The sequence below is a fragment of the Aythya fuligula genome, chromosome 16, assembly GCF_009819795.1.
Source record: "Aythya fuligula isolate bAytFul2 chromosome 16, bAytFul2.pri, whole genome shotgun sequence".
In the NCBI taxonomy this organism is placed as follows: domain Eukaryota; kingdom Metazoa; phylum Chordata; class Aves; order Anseriformes; family Anatidae; genus Aythya; species Aythya fuligula.
Window position 1 is genome coordinate 3,805,254 of NC_045574.1, and position 20,899 is coordinate 3,826,152.

General features: G+C 41.2%; 1 protein-coding gene across 9 annotated transcripts in view; it reads left to right on the top strand.

Annotated features, from left to right (window-relative positions):
• The window catches only part of PTPRT (protein tyrosine phosphatase receptor type T), a 446,868-nt gene that overhangs the window by 147,207 nt on the left and 278,762 nt on the right, over nt 1-20,899 (top strand). For all 9 annotated transcript variants that reach the window (XM_032198172.1, XM_032198173.1, XM_032198174.1 and 6 more), the window contains exon 3: nt 19,743-20,014. In XM_032198172.1, coding sequence (XP_032054063.1) covers nt 19,743-20,014 — 272 coding nt within the window. The remainder of the gene's footprint in view (nt 1-19,742; nt 20,015-20,899) is intronic.

Below are 20,899 nucleotides of genomic sequence, written 5' to 3' on the forward strand. Positions count from 1 at the left end.
ATTAGGGAACTCATTCTGTCCCATTTGCCTTTAGTTGAGGAGGCTGCACTCGCTGGACATTCTGAGGAGGAAGGATAGCTCGTCTTGCTGGCATGCCTTTCCCATCTGCTTTCTATTTGGGAACATTTATGGGTTAGGCTGGGTAGGGGCAAATTCCCATTGACGTTGAGGGTGATCTTTTTTTTTTTTTTTTTTTTTTTCTTTTTTTTAATCAGGGTGATAAAACATAAGGAAAGTGTCTCTCCTGATATGTTACAGGAAATCCTGAATTTCATGGGGTTGGAGGTGGCCTTTGGACTCTCTAAGTTGTGCAAAGCTTGTTTTAGAAACAGTTCTTTAGTAGCATATCTTCAAGCAGCAGCAAATCTAGGATTCTCAGTAGCAGAATAGTGGTTTGTTTTGTTTTGTTTTGTTTTGTTTTTTTCCCTATATAGTAAGCCTCAAAGATTTCAATGTTGATAACTAATTACCCAATCTTAGAAGAGTTTCTGTAAAAGATGTTATTCTGCAAATGTTCGGTATAAAATTCCTTGTACTTTTTTCTTTGGAAGGTATTACAGGCTAGCTGGTTCTAAAGAGAAAATACCAAACTAATGGGTTGTTTATCTAATATTATTTGACAATTTGTATATATATTTGCAGTTAAAAAATAAATCTCATGCTGACAAAACTTAAAACTACTGGGACTGATCTCAGGCTGACCTTAATGTTCACTCTGCCTTTGCTTTGAATGGAGAACCGATCCTCAATGTTTATATTTATTAGGGAAGTGTTGGCTTTTAAGGAGCTGCTAGGAGCTTTCCATGAGGTTGCAGCAGCAGGCCTTCATTTTGTTGTTTCACTCCTGGTTAGCCACTGCAGGTGCTCCTGGCCCTGCACTGCCAGGCTTGAGGCTAAACCCGTACTTTGGTTTCTCCTGTGGCCACCTCGGCTACTTTCTCAGTCTGAGCAGAGCAAGCAGTGCCTCACACGTACCTGCTGACTCCAGGAGCTGAACACGAGGCAAGGACATGGCACAAGGAGTGAGGTCTGGATGGGCCCTGCCGCTGCCGCCTCCTTGGGCCGGGTGCCTTGGCTCTGGGCTCACCACAGCCTCACGCACTGAAAGCTGAGAGTTACAGGGCACGGTTTAACAAGCTGCTGGGCATGGTCTTGAACTATAGTAACTTAAACAGGGAAATTTGATGTAAAACGTGTCGCTTAAGTACTTCTGAAGACTCTTTGGGGGTGTTTGGTGTGGGAAATGTAAGTGAATAGAGGCTCAGCAGGGCCTTCACTAACTGCCCAGCAGCTCCCGTGGAGGCTCGGTGTCTGGCCCTGCCTTTCCTTGTCTGCATATTCCTGTGCCCTGCTGCACGTAATGCTTGGTTGCACCATGCTGAGGAGGGAAAACTGAATTTTAAAGCTGTAAGCTTTATTTGCTTTTGTATGAAAATCCGTTTCATGTTAGATATGGATGGAAAACTGGCTCACCATAATATAAATTGATTCAGAAATAGGAGAAGAACTATGTAATAGTAGTGTAAATTATGCCACGTATAATCTTTCTTCCAGTGTTCTCCTAGTTGCGTGTTTTGATCTCTGAGGTCAGCTTTTCTTTATGCTTCAGTGACTTCCATTGCTAAACATGAGACAGCACTTCTCCTCAAGATTTAGAAAGGCTTTAGAGCCTTCTTAAGGCTTGTAGCATGACTTAACTGTAGAGCATCTTAGACATCAAAGTAGTAATAACAGCATCTTCAAAAGCTTGATGAGTAATTAAAATTCACACTTTTTTTCAAAATTGCAGGTGTGTAGCTATACCAAGGTTTTTTGTGTTAACATATACTACAAGTATGGCTGAGATTTTTGCCATACAAGAATGTGACTGAATATGTTAAGTCCTGCCACGCAGCAAGCATACGTGCTTGAGAATGCAGAAATCGGCACTTGAATCAGGCACTTGTGAATTGTTCCACTAGTACCACATGTGATATAAAAGTGTCTAGAGTTGTCAGGAGTGTGGGCATCATATTTTAGGTCAAGAGGGAATGGCCTCAAGCTGTACCAGGGGAGGTTCAGATTGGAAATGAGGAGCATTTCTTCTCAGAAGGAGTGGTCAGGCATTGGGGCGGGTTGCCCAGGGAGGTGGTGGAGTCACCGTCCCTGGGGGTGTTCAAGAGAAAGCTGGACGTGGTGCCTGGGGACATGGCTTAGTGGGTGATGGTGGTGGTAGGGGGATGGTTGGACCAGATGATCCTGGAGGGCTTTTCCAACCTTAATGATTTTATGATTTAAAAAGTGTTTTGCTTTTCTTGATGTTATTAGTGTTTGGTAAGCATCCTTAGATTTGAGTACTGTCATAACATTGATCAAAACACTTGGAAACATTTTCACTGGGGCTTAATACCAAATGTTAATGCGGCAGTTTTGCTGTTCACAATTTATTTTATGTTTCTGAAAAAACAACAAACTTCAGCTGCTTTCTGCTATTTGGAATTTTAGTTGTTCCTTGGCATTTGATTTCTAGCATCATTGTGTATGAAATGGACTTACTCAGTAGTTTCCTAAATGGCAAAAGGTTGAAGCCTTCTTTCTTATTGAGACATAATGGAAACAGACCAGGGAAAAAGTGCATGTGCTCGTGGCCTAGAGAATTCCTGTAAGATTGAAAGTGCATACCCTTTGTTGGAAACACAGCGCTTAAAAAACTGATAGGCAAACTGTTGCATGCTGAGTCCAACCAGTTCTGTGACCAGGAAGAAACCGGTCTCTCCCTGTTCTTCTAAATTCATCCTTGTGATGGAGGCTGCATGAATGCAAGGTAGAGACTGACCCGAATGGGGCAAATGATCTCAATTCTTCTTAGCTCCTTTATGCATTATTATTGATGCAGTGGCTAAAGAATATTGAACCGTTTCAAATAAAAAAGGTACTGAATCTAGTACCTTAGAAGAAAACTAAAACAGGGTAGGATTCATAAAGATCTTTTGGAGGAAAGGTTACGCTCAGCATGGAGCATCTACAGCAGTGTGAAATCAAAATTTCATAAAGGTATCTATGTTGAAAATGTAAACCTGTGGCATGTTACCGGTTTTTAGTGAAATATGCTGAGCCTTTGCCTTACCAGGGTGAAACATAATTGCATGTCCTCAAAGCAAAAGCTGCAAGTGGTATGCGTTCAAAATGGAAAGATGTGTTTTAAATGGACTGCCTGTAGGTTTGGAAATTGGATTCCTCCTTACAGTATACAGAGGCAAACTTGCAAAGGAAATTGAAGAGGACTGCTCTAATTCCGTTCCTCTGGTGGCTCACATCATGGTGCTCTGTATACCAAAAGTAATAGAGAAGGCTAAACAAATGGAAAAGCTTTGTTTTTTAAATGTAGTTTTAATGTTTATATCACAAGCAGCAGTGGTCTGTCTCAGGTATGGTTCTTACTTGAGGGATTAATGACAAATGCAGGATTGGAGTTCTGCATAGCAGTGAATCTCAGTGCTTTCTCAAATAACTATAGAAGGCAGTCTGAATGCCTTCTTATTTTTTGAGCAGTTTTGATAGTCTGAGAAATACTCAAGCTATCAAAACATGCTACTGTTGTCCTTGACCAGTAGGTTATCCTGGCAGTACTGCAGGCTACCTGTTACATGCACTCACATTTAAAGGAAAATCTTTCAGGCTTTCATGAGATTACTCATCACAATGAGTTCAGGTCAGTGCGAGCTTAATTAACGTTAATAAAAAAATTATAATGATACATTTTATGTTGTATAAGACCACCAAAGGAAGAAATCTCAATTATGCATTTTGAGACATTTTCTTATTTCTCCTTGGGATTCTGTTTCCAACGTTGGATGCATGTAACTGGGGAAGCAGAATTGGCACTCAGTTTTCATTCCAAGTTGTCTATTTATGCAAAGATGGTTTCAGTTCAAATATCCCCCCAGTTCCTGTGCTACTACTTCTTTGCAGGCCAGATACCTGTTTAAGGCTTAGTCTGGTATTGTGAAGACAACTGAAGGGGAAAGGGACACCGAGCTGCATTTTTAATTGTAGTAGAAGCACAGTATGAATGTCTGTCACGCAGCATATGGTTTTGATAAAAACTAATATACACCTGGAATTACTACATTACTGTCAATGCTTGGAAACCACGAGTGAAGTCAAATGAAAATCATCCCTGGTTTCTGGAAACTCATTTGGCTATTTAAACTTTTTTTTTAAAAAAAAAAAAAAAAGGCAGGGTGTAGATGTCAGAGAAATTGCCATCCTCAAATCTGTGTCAGGACAATGTTGTTGAAGCTGTCTACAGCACAACTTCTGCTGCAAGAATAGAATTTGATATATTAAGCCAGGAGGAATAGAAATACGATCTGAGACTACATTTCTGTAATAGAGATTAATGGGAAAAATGAAAGCTTGATTGCATCCACATGCTTGGAAAGTTAGTCTGTTTGCGTGAATTTGTGAAAATTCTAGTTAGCTGAGTGTAAATCCTGCATAAATTGCTTGCTTGTTTGCGAGGCCATGAGGAGCAATTATTTTACAAAGATAGATAATCCTACTGAGAAACTGCATGTTAATAATTTGGCACTGATTCTGATCCTGCTGAGTTTGGGAGGAGGCTTATTTGTCTGCTTCATTTAAAAGAGGATCAGGACCTGGGAGAACTGCTCCAAGTATATTTTGAGTTCCTTCTCTGTGGAGTATTTACAACCTGTTTCAACTGCAAACTCTTGAAATAGTAAGGGTAAGCCTTGCCTATGGAAAAATCTGTTTCCTCTTGAACTTAGACCCGTACTGAAAACTTCATGTTCTGAAAACGTGACTGCAGTTTTCACACTACGTCTTGGCCATCTGAAATGTTCATCTGTAATTGCCTGACGCTCCACTCAAGTCACAGTACTTTAAGTTGTTACAAGACTCTCATTTAGAGTTTTAACTTTTATTCCTGCTTATGCTGGGAATATCTTCTGGTATCATCTGGTAATGATTAAAAAGTGTAGTCCCGAAAGATGTTTCATACCTGCTTAAATTACAGCAATTTTAATACAAAGAACTAGAGAATTAAAAGCAAGTTAGAGAGCTGCCCTTCTACGGAAGTTCACGTGTATCTTGCCATTGGTTTCTGTTGAAGAATTGAGAACTTTTATCTGTAGGAAACCATGCTACCATTGATACCATGATGTGTAGTTTGTATATTGCAGCAACGTATTCAACCATTGCTAGTTTCGGTGGCATTTTTTGAAGACTGAAAGTACCTACTGAGAGTGACTGCTGGGACTGCAATGTAATAAAGCAATGTTGAAATAAAGCAAATAAATGTAAACTTTGAAGATAAAAATGGCATTCCACTTAAAAAAAAAATAAATGAAAAGAAGCCTATTAAGAATAATTTCGAGCTGTAGTATAGACACTTGAAATTGGGGTGAAAAGATAATTTCAGAAAATTTCAGATAATAGAGATACTAGGTTTATTTAAATCTCCTGGTTGCAGGAAATGAGAACCGGTGAGTCAGCTAGAATATCAGTAATTAGCTTCATCTCTTTGTAAAAGAAAAAAAGAAAAAATGAAAAAATGTACTCTTCAGACAATCTAAATGATTATTTGCACTAGTCTCAATTCTAGAAGTTATCCTGCCCTGCTTTGGACCTTTCCTCATGGATGTCAGACCAACATCCTGTGGGTCAAACAGCCAGTCGTGGTTTTGGGAAGGAACAAGAAGTCTTTGATAGTCTGAGAAAATTTTGAAGTGGGGTAGATGATTTGCTAACGTGTTTTCTTTCATAGCTGTTTAATCGCTTACTAAAAAGAAGCGCTTGGTGTCTCTTTCTTCAACAAAAAGAAAAGGGATGATCCTAGAAGGCTTGGAGGTAAAAGCAATCTAAACAATAACAAATAGATGAATCCATGGAGGTGAATCCAGCTTGAAAGATTAGCCAGCAGAGCGCTTGCAGGGGACAGCTATGACTTCCTAATGTACAGAAATTACTTAGATGCCAGTGTAATAATGGATTAAAAAATGGATTTACCAGAGATTTTGAAATACCTCCTGAGAGTTTATTAAATAAAGTAATCCTTGGGGAGCGGGGCACACAATTCTGTTTGGGATTTGAAGAATACTCAAGATTGAAAATAGTCAAATATGGCAGAAGGTTGACAACTGATGGCCCAAATGTCTTTCCTAAGAATGCATTCAGCTGTGCTCCGTAGGAGGAAACAAGCAATTAGATAAGTGGCTCGGCACTGACTGCAGGGTTTGTTGTGAGCTCTGAGGAACTCGAGGCAAACTAACAGCTGGTATAGATGGGGTGGTGTGGGGGCCGCGTCTTATGGTTTTGGGTTAATGTTATGAACTCTGTTTACACTGCATCTTAAAGATCTCTGTTCGTGGAAACTCAGTCTTTCTGTAACTTTTAGCTTCATCCATTTAACCAGAGTGCCACGACTTGGTGCAGTGTGTGTAACGTGGTTAACTAACAGCCTTCATTTCAATGAAGTCCTGCTTGGTTCAGCGCACTCACGACCACGCGAACCAGTCGTCTTGTGTGGTAGGCACTGTGTGTAGGCTACCCAGGGGGCAGAAGGGTGCATTTTGGATGGATCTGCTCACCAGGTACAACACTGGAAGCTTCCACCCAAGAAGTGGTATCAGGTCAGCTGTCACCACCTGCTGAGTGGGTGATGTAGCATACAGCCATTTTTCCACCTGGAAAAAACATGGCCAGAAAACATGTTTTGGTAGATACCATTAATTTCTGAGTGAAATTTAACATTGTGCTTATGACACTGCATTCCAAATGAACTGCAGTCCACAGGAAATAAATATGTACCCACTGTTGGACAATTCAGTTTTAAAAAAATAAAAATAAGGCATCCAGCAACACAGGCATCCAGCTGGGCTCAAAAAACCCCATGTGAATAATAGCCTCTGTAGATATTAATAATTCTGTTTCTGCTTACTATCAAAGAGACCAAGAAGTGAGTCATGATAAAATATTCCAAATTATTTGTATATTAAATGTACTGAGCATTTGTTTGATTAAAACACAGGGATGTGTCTGATGGCTCAAAGGCACAACTGGTTTTAAGCTACTCAAATGCTTTGTTATTGACACAACTGTCAAGTTATTTGAGTAAAAATATTTGTCAAGTTTCAGTAGCTATCAGATGGTAACTCAGACAGTGATCAGAATTTTGTGCAGCGATGGATCCAGTTTAATAATCTTCAATTGCAACTGCATGGTTTGGAGTTTAAGCACTAATACTGTCTTGTGTCATGAGTCCGTCACAAAATTCCCCATGTTATGGAGAAATTTGTGTTTGGATTAACTTAATGTTTCATTGTGGAGACATTTGCACCTTCTCTGAATGCTTGTATTTGCCAGTGTTGGCAAGTGAGCTCTGCTTCAAGGTAGCATTTCATTTTCTCTTCTTGGAATCGGTAACGTTCAGCTAGAAAGTGTCCACCCTAACAGGACGACACACTTGAAAATGAGGATGCTGCCAGCGACTCTTCTGTTTAGGTTGCTGTAGTTGTAACAGGAGTTTCCATAGGCAAACAAACACTGCCATTTCAAGGAAAAATCTGGTTTAATTTAGTTCCCGTGGGAATGAGCAAATCAAAGCGATCACAGCTGGTAAAGATGTGGATTGAAACGACAGGCATCTTTCTCCTGTGCCGCTACGCCTACATGGTGGCCTGCATCAGCCTCTGCTTTGCAGCTTTGAGTTGCTCCTTTTGAGAAATCCTTGCCCCGCCATACTGTGTGGCGGCTTGTGAGATGGTCTTAATTCCGTCCTGAATTCCCCGTGCCAAACTCCATCCTTGGCTGTGCTGTGGTAAACCCAGAATAGCATCGCCGACTTGAACAGCAGCTAACACTTTCTGCTGAAACCAAGCTCAGCAGTGCTGAGAATTTGTTGCAAAAATAACTCTGCGTGTAACCTTTAACATGTTCGGAGTTTGGAGCTGTAGTGCTGATTTCATAAATGTGCAAATAAGTGACCATATGGTTGGAACATTCTTATGTAAAAACAAACTCTTTCAGAAACAATTCCTCTTCAGACATCGCTATAGTTGCCTTTTGGCATTGCATTTAGTATGTGTTTTCTGTCACAAATATAAAAGGTAATAATCCCTCTGCAGTTGCCTAGGAAGTGTTACATATACAAGACATATGGAAGTTTTACATGAGTCGCAGAGGCCATAAATGTTGGCCAGCAATGTAGTAGCTGCATGTGTGCTAATGAGATATTTAATTCTGGCTGGCGTGTACAGCGCTTCTAATACTCTGCAATTGTGTAGGAAATTATTCAGCCATTTGTTTTCAGTGATTAAGCAAACAAAGAGTCTGATATATTGAAAATAGGACTCTTTGAACAACTTGGGGTCCAATCCTTTCTAGTGTAGTAAATTTTTCACCAAAATATGTCTGGTCACTGTCCTGTTGATACAACAAGGGATTCTAGAGCGTCTTTCAGAAAATTGGACCCGATGATCTTTCGAGCTCCCTTCCAGCCCCTACAGTTCTGTGAAAATTCATATGGGTTCAACCCTTGGGGTTGAAAGAAGCATGGCTTCTTTCCTTGTCAAAAACAGGACCCTTACAAACACGTCAGCCTGACCTGCTGATCTCAAGAGACACTGGAAGGCGCAGTAGGTTTTGTCTGATGCACACTGACGCCATCGAATGGTATCTGGGAACCTCCAGGGTAGCTATCTGGTAGCATTCAATCTTAGTGGCTTTAGAGCAGCCAGATGAAAGTAAACTGAACTGAACCTTTTTATGAACCTCAAGCCATCCATCCGCACACCTCTCTCAAATGAGGCTGTGCCCAGCAGATACCCGTGGCTCACCTGGAAAGGGAGGAGAAGGCGTAATGGAGTTTGTAGTCTGTGTGCTTCATCTTTCCAAATGTGTACAGAGGAGAGAAGTAAACCAAGTTCAGAGACAAACCAGAAGTGGAAAACATGGGTCAAGACAAAATAAAAATAGGTAACGTAAAGGGTGTGCTGGAAAAGGGCTGTTGGTGAGCTTTTAGATGTCTTAATTGGTCAGCCACTGTCTGGGTAGAGCAGAGTTAGGTGGTTGGTGAGGATAATCACGAGGTTAGTTATTTCGTGTCTGTTGACCATTACTCATATATCAGACATTCAGACATAGCTTTCAAAACCAAAAATAACTGTTATTGCTAACTGTGTGCATATCATGTCTGTTTAGGCATATCAAAGCAGGTTTCGGTTGCCTGTTTTGGTACGGAGAGGCAGCAGACTTGACCTTTGTCTTGCTGCCCCCTGCCTCCAAGAAGAGCTGATGTTGCAGTAACTGCGATGTACTGATTTATTCTTTAATTGCTTGCAATCAACAACCTACAACATGCTTTCCTTGAATATCTGTCTACTTGGTGAGAGAGAACTTTATTTTTAGCCATTGGGTTTTAATGAGATTCGGAATTTTATTTTTAAAGTACGTACCGTATTTATAAACAAACGATGAGGCACACATAATAAATAGCAATTACTTTTTCAGAAAAGTCTTCGCTGACTGCTACCTATAAACTCATTTCTTTTTGGCATTTCCTCCTGAGAGAGTTCTTTAGCATCTATTTATAAATGATGCTCGTTATACAAGTAGGTGTATGCCTTGAACTTAAAAAATTGATCATTTTTTTCAGAGGGTGTATTCAGAGGCTACGTATTGAAATCCAGCTATTTTCATGAGAGAGAGGCATGCGGCAGCAGCCAGTTGGCCACAGGTTAAATCAGGTGAAGAGGATAGTTAATATTCTGCAGAATCCTGAGCCTTCTTGGAACTACATTTGCAGGAGGCTTTGAGGGTTACTAATGTCCCTGCAGCTCATTTTTGTGGGCCTTCTCTTTCAAGGCTCAGCTGTAATAAAGCTCTTGGGTCCTAAGAACAAGATTTGTAATGTCTTTAAACAAAGATATTAAGCTGAATTATGACCATTCCCTCTCTTTTGTTTATTTGCCCATTTAATAAGCTATACTTTATTAAGCGTTTAAATCAATTGCCTATTTTATCTAGGTGTTAAGATAGTAATTGATAGGATAGATAGTTATCAGACTCCTGGAACTGCAAAGCAATAACACCTCTTCAGGTTTAGTGTACATTTTCATGTGTTTTAAAAAATGATGATGCAAGCAAGTTATAATTAAAATTATAGAGACTTCTGGTCTGTTGACTGTAGAGAGGTACATGTTCATTTTTACAAGATTCATTTACCTGATAGACTGGAATAGCTTCATTGCTAATGGACCTGGTTTTTTATAGTACTGCAAAGCGATTTATACCATATTTATAAATAATGGAATAAGGACAGTCTTGAAGTATACTACGGCAGTGACCTTAGCAACATTGAATGCTGGCAATGAATCTATTAAAAAGTTTTTCACTGTTGAGATTTATAGAATTGTTTATGATTCTACAGCACACACCACTGTTTGTTTCTCAGTGAACCTAGGCTTATGGCTGTGTCAATCAGTCTTTTATTAAAGAAACATTTATGAAACATGGGAAGAAAATTCTAGAATTGACTGTGGAGCCTTGAGAGCAGAGCATTAGCAAGATAGCTTTAGAGCAATAGCTCTCATCTGAGATTTGATAATGATTTCTGCTTTGTAAATCAAAATTTGAGTTTGGTGCTGGAAAGGAGAAGGTGATTTGTCCACTGATGCTATTCCGGCAAACATCAGCTGCAAATGCTCTTGGGCTGATTTGTGATGTAAGGACCTGCTCTTGAGATGCAGGTGTAAAGAAACACTGGACATCACCTTGCAACAGTGAAGAGAGAAATTTTGTCATGAATCTTCATGATAAACTGCACAGTCCTTGTTACAGACCCAAACTGCTAGGTGTCAGTGCTCCCAGGAATCTGAGCCAAGGTTTAGAATGAGCTTTTTGGGCATGGGAAGTGTAGTGAAGTATCACTTCGGCGTTTGTGCTCTGTACAGATGCTAATTAATTTCTAAGTGCTGATTTTCCACACTGAATCTAACAGTAGTTTGGGTACAAGTATACCCGTATTGAGTACAGCCTGCTAGGGACCACTCTGAGCTGTAGCTGAGGCCAGAAACAAGCAGTAGAGAAAAGTCTGCATGGTTTTTTTCCTAGTTATTTGCATAGCACTGCAGTCCGTTGTTGTGCAGCACCAGGGTTTCTAGCCCCGTGACCATGCCTTCGCTAGGAACTGAGATGACAAGAAGTCCCTCTGCTATGTTGGATGCTATCTCTCTGCCAAGTGCTTACTTTCATTGCTGTTTTGTGCCTTCACGTTGTGGTTTAATTTTCTTCAGGACAATGGAATAATCCCCATTTGTAAGTGGGGGAATTATGAAGTCAAAACGTGAATCCTCTGTGCTAGCTTCACGTAGGAAATATGTCAGTCTCTGTCTGTCCTTGGTAAATGCCGTAGGACTATGTGAACAAGAGCTACACGTTGCATTATAAGAACAATGCTTTTAGCAATAGAGCAGCGAGGAAGGTATTTCCACGTGATGATTTGAATACTCTTATAAGGTTAAAATTGCCTCCCTTTAACATATAAGGTCCTTTCCTAAGCGTGAAGTGGGGCAAAAGCCACAAAATATAGAAGTAAGAAATGAAGAATGGGCGAACAAACTTGGGATGTATTGCAAGATTCTGCAATAACCCAGAGTGGCTGCAAAGCTTCTGGACTCTGGGTGCCACCTCTTGCTGAGCCCACTTCTCTGTTGGTGAGAGCTGGGGTTCTGAAACTGCTGACAAAATATTTCATCCCCACGTCCCTGCTTCATGGCCTTTTGCAGAATCCCATCACCCACCTTACGGCCCTCAGCTAATTAGGCTCTGGTTGGCTTTTGCAGTCACTTGATCTCTTTTCGATGTCTGTGGGTCACCATTATGCAGCCTTTGGAAAACATTTGTAAGAGGAGCGGAGTTGGATAATACCTGTGATTTACTGGTGTCTGGATGCCACTGAAAATGCCTACATTAGGGCTCAATCGGTGGAATCAATGCACAAGTCTGCAGCGTGCAATTATGAAACTGTGGGACACTGGTTTCCCTACTCCTGGATATTGTGCTGCAGTTACTTGGTTTTGTATGAAACAGAAGAGCTGCAACATCCTCCTTCTCAGAAAAACTGCGAAATGTGCAAACCTGACCCATGTTTGTTAATCATCCAGTTTCCACCAGCAGCAGGGGAAGGAGGGGATCGTGCCCCTCTGCTCTGCCCTCCTGAGGCCCCACCTGGAGCCCTGCGTCCAGCTCTGGGCCCCCAGCACCAGGAGGATGTGGGGCTGGTGGAGCGGGGCCAGAGGAGGCCACAAGATGCCCAGAGGGCTGGAGCAGCTCTCCTGGGCAGGAAGGCTGAGAGAGCTGGGGGTGGTCAGCCTGGAGAGGAGAAGGCTCCGGGGGCACCCAGTGCAGCTTGTCAGTACTTGAAGGGGACTTCTAAAAAAGATGGAGAGTGACTTTTTGCTCAGATAGATAATGACAGAGCGAGGGGAACCATTTTAAAACTAAAAGAGGGGAGGTTTAGGTTAGAGGTTAGGAGGAAATCCTTCCCTCAGAGGGTGGTGAGGCCCTGGCCCAGGCTGCCCAGAGAGGCTGTGGGTGCCCCATCCCTGGGGGTGTTCAAGGCCAGGTTGGATGAGGCCCTGGGCAACCTGATGCAGTGATGTAGCTGGAACTGGATGGGCTCTGAGATTCTTTCCAACCCAAACTATTCTGTGGTTCAGTAAAAGTTGGTGAAGTTTTATGCTGCAGTCTTAACTTTCTTTAAATTAGTACAGCAAATATTTGCAGTCGCTAAAGCAATATGTGATCTGTCTTGTTCCCAGAGAAGATTTTTCTTACAAAAAAAGCTCAGCAACATAATTCTTTTCTTGACATAAATTTCCAGAAGAAAAGGTCTTTACAAATAAAGGTTGTCTCTATTTAAAAAATATTTTCCTATTATCCGACAGTTTCCCAAGTGAATGAATTGTCCTCATGAATTATATGGAACTCAACTTGCAGTTTATATTCATATTTATCTGTGAATCAGGCTCTTTTTATTCCGTGGTAGATTAATTCAGTATGGCCCACGTTGGAGAAATAAAACCCATGGGTCTGATTTTGTCCTAATATTTGGAAAAGGGATAGCAGCTATGAGATATGCCTTGTTTAATTTTGAGTTTGTACAAGCGCTGCTGTCTGGGGTACATCAGTCAGGGAAAGAGATTTCTAAGCCTTCGTCAGTTGTTATACACGAGCATGAGGAGTAGGGATATAAAAATGGGGGAAGTATGAAGAAGGTGGTAATCATAACTTTGCATAAAATAAGAGCTATGAATTCTGTGGCAGTAGCTTAAAGCCAGCGTATGGAAATACTTTTTTTTTTTTTCTTCCTCCAGCAGCACAATGCATAATTAAACTGTAGAGCTTGTTGAGACAGGGTATTGTGTCTGGCTGACTCGACAGGAGTCGTGGAAGGAAGATCCACCTGTGGCAAATCAATGAAAGGGGGAGATGCTGCTTTGCAGGTTTAAAAAAAAAAAAAAGCGGATGGTCAGATGGTGAAATGATAAATTCTACCACAAACTGTTGTGATGGTTAAGTTTTTTTTCAAAATAGCCACTTTGCCACTACTGGAGGCCCAGTATCGAGGTAGATGGATGTGTTTTCATGTATTGTCCTTGCGAATATTTATTTCATACTCAGTGCAGATGCTTTTCAATATCCATCCTATGGTGTTCAGACTGACTGGACAGAATTATAAATGTGCTTTACCAAAAGCTGTGCAAATATGTATTGTATTTGGGAACCTTCCTAGGAAAGGCGTGCGCTTCCTTAGTTAGCTGGCACAGGTGCCTCTTGGTAGATCTCTCCTTCTACAAAAATGCCAATGGTTACAGACTTCCTGGTCATTTTACAAGATGATGAGCTGGCTCCAACCCTAATCCAGTGCGACTGAAATACTGGGAAAGTCAAAGCACTGCTGCGAAGGAAAGTCACAGCTCACCACTCTGTTGGAACACTTGGAATTAAAAAGCTGTTGTTGTAAGAATGACTTTCAGATGCAGAGGATTTCCAAAAGGAGTTTTGAGAGGATTCCTTAAAAGAAACGAGGCTGCAGTACAAGAGACAAAGTGCTCGAAAGATGTGCAGGTAATTAGCCAAGACTAGCTGCAAACTGATTTTCTCAGTAGGGGAGGCTATCAGAGGTGCCCCCGTAGGGTCCGTGCTCTGTCACACGCTCATAATAACCTTGAAAGGATGCTGAGAAATCATACCTGCCATTGAAATCAATATTATTCTAAATAACTTCGGTCTCCTTGGCCAGAAGCTGTCCTTCATTTTGGTATCCATCCACACAAACTGTGTAGGAGGGTGGCTTTTTTTGTGTGTTCATTGAAGGTTCATAGAAATAGACCTTTCTTCTCAAGTATGAAAAGAGGCTGAGGAATCACCCAAGGTTGTTCAGCCTGGGGCAGGGAAGGCTACGGGGGGACCTGACAGCAGCCCCCCGATGCCCCCCAAGGAGCGTTTCAGGAGGTCTGAGCTGGGACCTTTGCTTCAGGGAGCGTCTGGAGGATGGGAGGCAAAGGGTGTAGCTGCACACGAGGCGTTTCAGACTGGTTGTGAAGAAAGCCCACGAGGGCAGCCAGGTGCTGGAGCTGGTTACCAGAGGGCTGGGCAGGCTTCCCAGGAGCTGGGAAGGACTCTGGGTAAAAGCTCCAAGGACAGCCCAACGGGGCCTCATGGCAGGCCCTGCTCTGAGCTGGGGTTGCACTAGGTATGGCCCGAGACCCCTGCCAACCCGAATTACTCTGTGGTGAGTTCGTTGTTGTGTCAACAAGGTCAGATGGCAGACCCATACCTTCCTGAGGACGGAGTTGCTTTGGCAAGAAGCAACGCTGTGTTGTGGAAATGGGCTCGTGTGTTGGTGGAGCTGCTGGAAAACCTGCCCGGATTGTGAGGAGTTGGCTCCTCAAAAGAAAGTTCTGTACCGGAGTTTGGTTCTCAGGGTTTTCGAAGCCTTGTTTTGCAGTTGAGCATGCTGACAGTTTCCTTTCCAAGTTTACGCTCGGTCTTTAATGGTTGCTATCATTTCCCTTTTAACCGGCACAGTTCTTCAAAGCCAGCAGTGAAGGAGCATCAGCAGAGGTCTGTGGTGATCACGAGGGCTTCTCAGTGGCTCATTTCTTCAGCTGTCATTTGTCAGAACACACTCGTGTAATCTTAATGAACAATGTGCAAAGCCATTAAAAACTCAATTACGGCTTTCTTTTTACTGCAGACGTGAGAAAATGCAATCATAAAGTGCTGATGTGTAAACACAATAGCCACCATCTGCTGCAAAGTAGCATTTCAGCTCAAAAAGAGGATATATGTTGCAGATGCATCAATAATAGGAGGCTTATCAAGGCATCATTATGCACCAAGCAGGGGAAAAATTGAAATTTATGGCCAGCTAGAGAGCACTTCATGGTTTAATTCCCCAATTTTCAGTGGTATGTTTAATAACTATGAGAGAGTGCCTTTTTATGTTCCCTGTCGTTTGAATGGATTTTTAAAAATGAATTTATTTACCATCTTCCCTTCCTCCTTGCTTCTGACTGATCTGAACATAACACGTTCGTTTTTAGCTACCAGGAAGCTGGTAAAATCAGCAAGATATTAATTAACGTAACCTGTTGATCCAAGAGCACTAAATTTAATTGACCTGATACTCAGCTGCTTTAATGAGCATGTGCTTCTCTGTCCAGTAAATATATAGTAATAAAAACAAACAAACCAAAACAAATTTTCACACAGCATAGGTAATGTCTTCTCCCCAAACTATTTTTTTTTTTTTAGTTCAGTGTCTGTTTTATGACATTTGAACTTTCCGGATGGAAGTAAACAAACAAACAAATAAACAAGAAAAACAGAGCTAAATGATTTTTCTGTTATTATTCCTGTTCCAAATCGCTCTAAGTAAGAGTTTCTCGAAGATACCTTTTGTTTTATTCAAATCCTTGCCTGGAGACATTTAAGTGGCTTTCAGTCATGCACTGATCAATAATTTCCATTTGTGACATGTTAATTCATTCCCTAGTTCCTTGTATGAGTGGAAAATGTGACAAGTGGCTTGTTGGTGCCAGACCAGATTGTACCTCTTTTATTTGCACATATAGGCCTATAAATTGAAAATAAGTCCCATCAGCTTCAATTCTGCATTCATTCTAAAGAGGGCTGTCAGGCTCTGAATCACAATATGTCACTTCATTTTAAAGATAATAAGGAAAAACACATTTGTCCTTAAAAGGCTTAAAATATTTTTTTTTTCTTGGTGAGAGCAATTTTTGAGTTCTTGGACCTGCTCTAAGTGATGTGTCCTGCCCACGAGAGCTTCACTGGGCACGGGCTTCCTAACAGATCAGCGGCTCCCAGCTGCAGGTCGTGGAGCACTCAGAGCAACCTGGGGAAGGGTCTGGAGGCTGGGGACAGGACAACCATGCAAGTCCACAATGCGAGAAGGACAACGCCAAGCATGTACAGCTGGGGCTATTTGGAGACCAGTTTGTGGTATAATTTATAGTACAAACAATTTCTGGTACAATTCATTCATAACAGCAAGATGTTGTAGATGGATGCATTGTACCCAGTATCAGTTTCAGTCCTGATGGGACCTTTACACCCCTACTGAGGCCAGGCTGGACGTGGTGGGGGCTGTCTTGACCAGCCAGGGAAAGGGTTTCTTGGGGGAGCTGCCCCGTGACATCTCCCTAGAAGTAAGTGCAGGTAGAAACAGCTGGCAGATGGAGGGGTGTGAGAACTTCTCTCTGCCAGAGGTGGCACCGTAAGTGGAAATCTTTTATATTTTCTACTGTCACATAGAGTAACTGTCTCCAGTAAACTCCTGATAAGAGATACTAAGTTTTTATAGTATTTTCTCATTTATCTCTAGGTATGCTATATTTAAAGAAAAAAAGAAAGCAACCATAAATTATAACTAAGAGACTATGAATAATTTGCATATGGCAATTACATGTAAGGCTATTCTTCTAGAAACTAAGACTATAATTATTTTGTTAAATGTCTTTTGGTGGATGGCTATTTCGCTTGCTCCTGTTGTCAGTCACTACATCCAGGCTCCCTACTCCCTCTCGAATTGCCAGCAGTTGCACAAAGGGCCATTGTCATTCTGCGAACAGCATCTGATTCACTTGTTTGGTGGGCGGCAAAAAAATAAAATCGTAATTATTGCTTTGAACTTTTTATAAGAGCTGATGTTTTTCTCCCGGAGGAAAGCTCATTATTTTTATACGTGGATCTGTAAACGTGAAATACTCCCTAACTTTATCGCTGAAACACTTGCCTACCCTAGCACAGTTCAAGGCCCTGCTGCGTTACACACAGAACAGCTTCAGAGTAGATCTTCAGGGCAGAGATGCATTTATTACCCAAATGCAACAGAGAGAAGGGTTGAGGAGGTGAACAGAGGTGAAACGACGTGCCTTGTGATCCCATTGGGGTGAAGCAGAGATGAAGGAGCAGAGATGAATTTTCCTGGGTTCCTACCCAGGGTTTGCAGGCACTTAGTCCAAAATCTCATTGCCCAGCATCTCTGCTTTGCTTTTCTGAGTGTTTTAATCAGCTGTGCCTCAAATGTGAGATCTGGTCAATGTACAACTTGGCGTCATCTCATTTTGTATTGCTCCTGAAAACACCACTGAACTGCTGCAAGTGGTGCATTTTGTAGCAGCCACTGTATTCCTCCACAGGAAACAAAGATACACTACTGTTACTCAGCAGTTACACAGTGGCTTTTCTCCCAGGTTCTCAGCAGCAGTTATTACTGTTCTTACTTGATTTATAGGGGAAGATGAGGCAGCCTGTACGTGCTGCCGGAGGTCATGGAGGTGAGTGTTGTAATTAGTCTTAGAAACCAACCCATCAGATTTCCAGCTGTGCTGCCTCCTCAAGCCTACTGGTAATTGGACTTTGGGTAAGAAATTATCATAGGTCATACAAACTGCATCCACATCTCAGGTTCTCAGAACTTTAGTTTATTTGGGTGTATTTTTAAGAATAATATGGCCCCCAGTGAAATCTCTTATTTAATTGAGGAAGGGGATTTTGTGGTTGACTGGGAACAAAAGTGTATCAACAGTTGAACATTTGTCAAAATCTCGTCTTGCAGACTATGATTATTTGAAAGAAATTAAAAAGTTTGGATTCAGCTCATGTGTTTCTTGAAGGTCCTTGCTGTGAATCTGGAATTTCTTGATTTGGGACCTTTGGGATTTTCAGCATATCAAAATGAAAGATAGGGTTGCCAGAGAGCATCTTGCCTGTAGCTTTTCTTATTTCTTCGTACAGCCTCTTCCCCAGCTGTGCTTGCATTCTACTTGAATTTTCCAAGGTCTCTAGAGTTTGTGATTTCTTTATGAAAGATTGACTTTTCTTCTGCATCCATGCTTTTCAGTACTTTACAAAATGTGTGTGTGTGTGTATACACCACATAAACACAGGGAAAAAAAAAAAAACAGTTTTGTGGGAGAAAGTTGCTGGCATCTGCTGATTAAAAAGAAATTAGAATATGTGGCTGTTCAGTGGACAGAATTGATCAAAATGTTTATCTGGCTCATCTGAGCGTCTGTCACACTGCTGTGGCATGGAATAGGGAAAGTCAATAGGTTAGAAGTGAGGCAAAGCTTTTCAAACTCAATCTTCTGCGAACTGCAAGAGGCCAGTGGAGAAATACATTTGTAGCATGACTTGGCAGCTGCATCAGAATTCAGAATGTCAAGAGGGCTGCATTTGATTAGAAATTATTATGCCTGGCTGCTGACACATGGATTTCCCCCCCCAGATCTTGGTATGTTCTTCAGCTTTTTCTGCAAGTGTCTGCACACACATAAAGCAGATCCTTTAAACAGAATTGAATCAAATAACTCTCATAATGTTTTTCCTTATTGCTAACATTTGTCACCTTGATGCATCTGTAAAGAGATGAGTTGAGACACAACGTGCTGTAAAATAACTGCCTGATGAATCAAAACACGAGTTCAACATCCAGTGGCATGGTTAATATGATGCAAGCTTCGGGGTTAACAAACTCATAAATTGCCTTAGTATCTATCTTCCTACTTAAATTCAGCCGGTCCTTCCTTCCTAGACGTGTAATTGTCCGTGTAGCATTATTTCTAGCTCTGATGTTGCTGTACACTAACAAGCCTAATTTATGTGGGTTCTGAAAACTGTATTTCTTAACATATTGCCACCTTCAAAAGCTTTTGGTGCCAAGATGCAGAGTTAACAGGTGTAGATTGGCACGAGGTGGGTAGGGGCCATGTAGGTTAATACCAGCTAAGAATTTGGTCCATTGTTAAAGCGCTTTGTATTGAATGTGCTTTTGGGAAACTAGGTGTTTGGGACTGTATGTGATAGGAGAGTCTTGTGGTGAATATGATTTTGTTTAGAGGGACTCTTTTATTCCACAGTCATAAAATAATAAAAGCAAAGTAGCATTTTTAATTTGATTTTTGAAGTTATCTAATTAAGGCGGTTGTAGTTGGCCCTGAATCTATTTGTATTTATACCCTGTAATTTTAATATCTTTTCTGTTACCTAACAACTAGCATAAAATAACTAGTTTGAGTTCTTCAGATAAATGTTTTGTTTCCTGGCATCTAAAGGAATCATTGACTTTTCTAAGGAAGCTGGTTTTACTGAAAGAGCTGAAAAAAAATGCTTTGTATTTTTCAATCTTCCTTCTCTGTCTGTAGGCTCCTTCATGATGGTGAACAGCTCTGGGCGGGCATCTGGGCAGAAAGCTCACTTGCTTCTGCCCACATTGAAGGAAAATGACACACATTGCATCGACTTCCACTACTACTTATCCAGCAGAGACCGTTCGAGTCCTGGCTCTCTGAATGTCTACGTGAAAGTGAACGGAGGACCACAGGGCAATCCCATATGGAACGTCTCAGGGGTTGTTACGGAAGGATGGGTGAAGGCAGAACTTGCCATCAGTACATTCTGGCCACATTTTTATCAGGTATGAGTTTCTAATATTTTTCTTTCTTTTTTCTCTGCTCATCTCTCTAAGTATGAGCTATAAGCTATCAATAGTAATAGGTATTACTGAAAATTAAGTTGAGATTTTTTTTTTTTTGCCTCCTCCTTTTGCATCAGAATGAGTTTATGTATAGCAGTTCCTGTAGCAAGAGATGATACAGGCATCTCGACATAGTTCTTCACTCTTCACCCTTAAGATGTTGTCAGGTCACAGAGAAAGTTGGACCACTGAAGTTAAACTATTGGAAAGTTGAGACCCACTTGTATATCGTGACGTATGCATGTAAACAGACTTGTACTGGCACTTTCTTTCCATGGTTCTAGATAACAGTAAATACAACAGGCTGTCTGCAAGTGTAACTGCCTCTGCGTAAACTCGTCAGACCTACTTTTGGCCTTTGGTTGATTCCGTAAGAAGGAATGATTAACATTTCTCCATTCAGCTTGCATCTGGGTTATTGCTGCCCATACGAGGGCATACCAGTAAAATCTTGTACCATGTTATCAGTGTAAGTAAACTCTTCACCAGATCCAATCTCTGTCTCCATCCCTCCTGTTTTTAACACTGTGCCTGTAAGGTAGTTTGACTTGATCTGTCAAGAGATTTTTTTTTTATTTTCTATTTTTGTTAAACAAGCACAAGTTGAATGCATAAGTTATTTTCTGGTCATATTAATTTTATAGCTACTAGTTAGTAGACCACCTCATGGGGCTACTTCAAACTTCTTGCAGTAACTTTGGAGTCACTGTTTTAGTTTTAATTAGAGAAGGTTGCACACAGTGGATTCACTTCTTGTTGAGCACTGAAGGTTTTTATCTTCAGGTTTTTCTTGTTTTGCATTCAAGAAAAAAAAAAAGCCTGGGA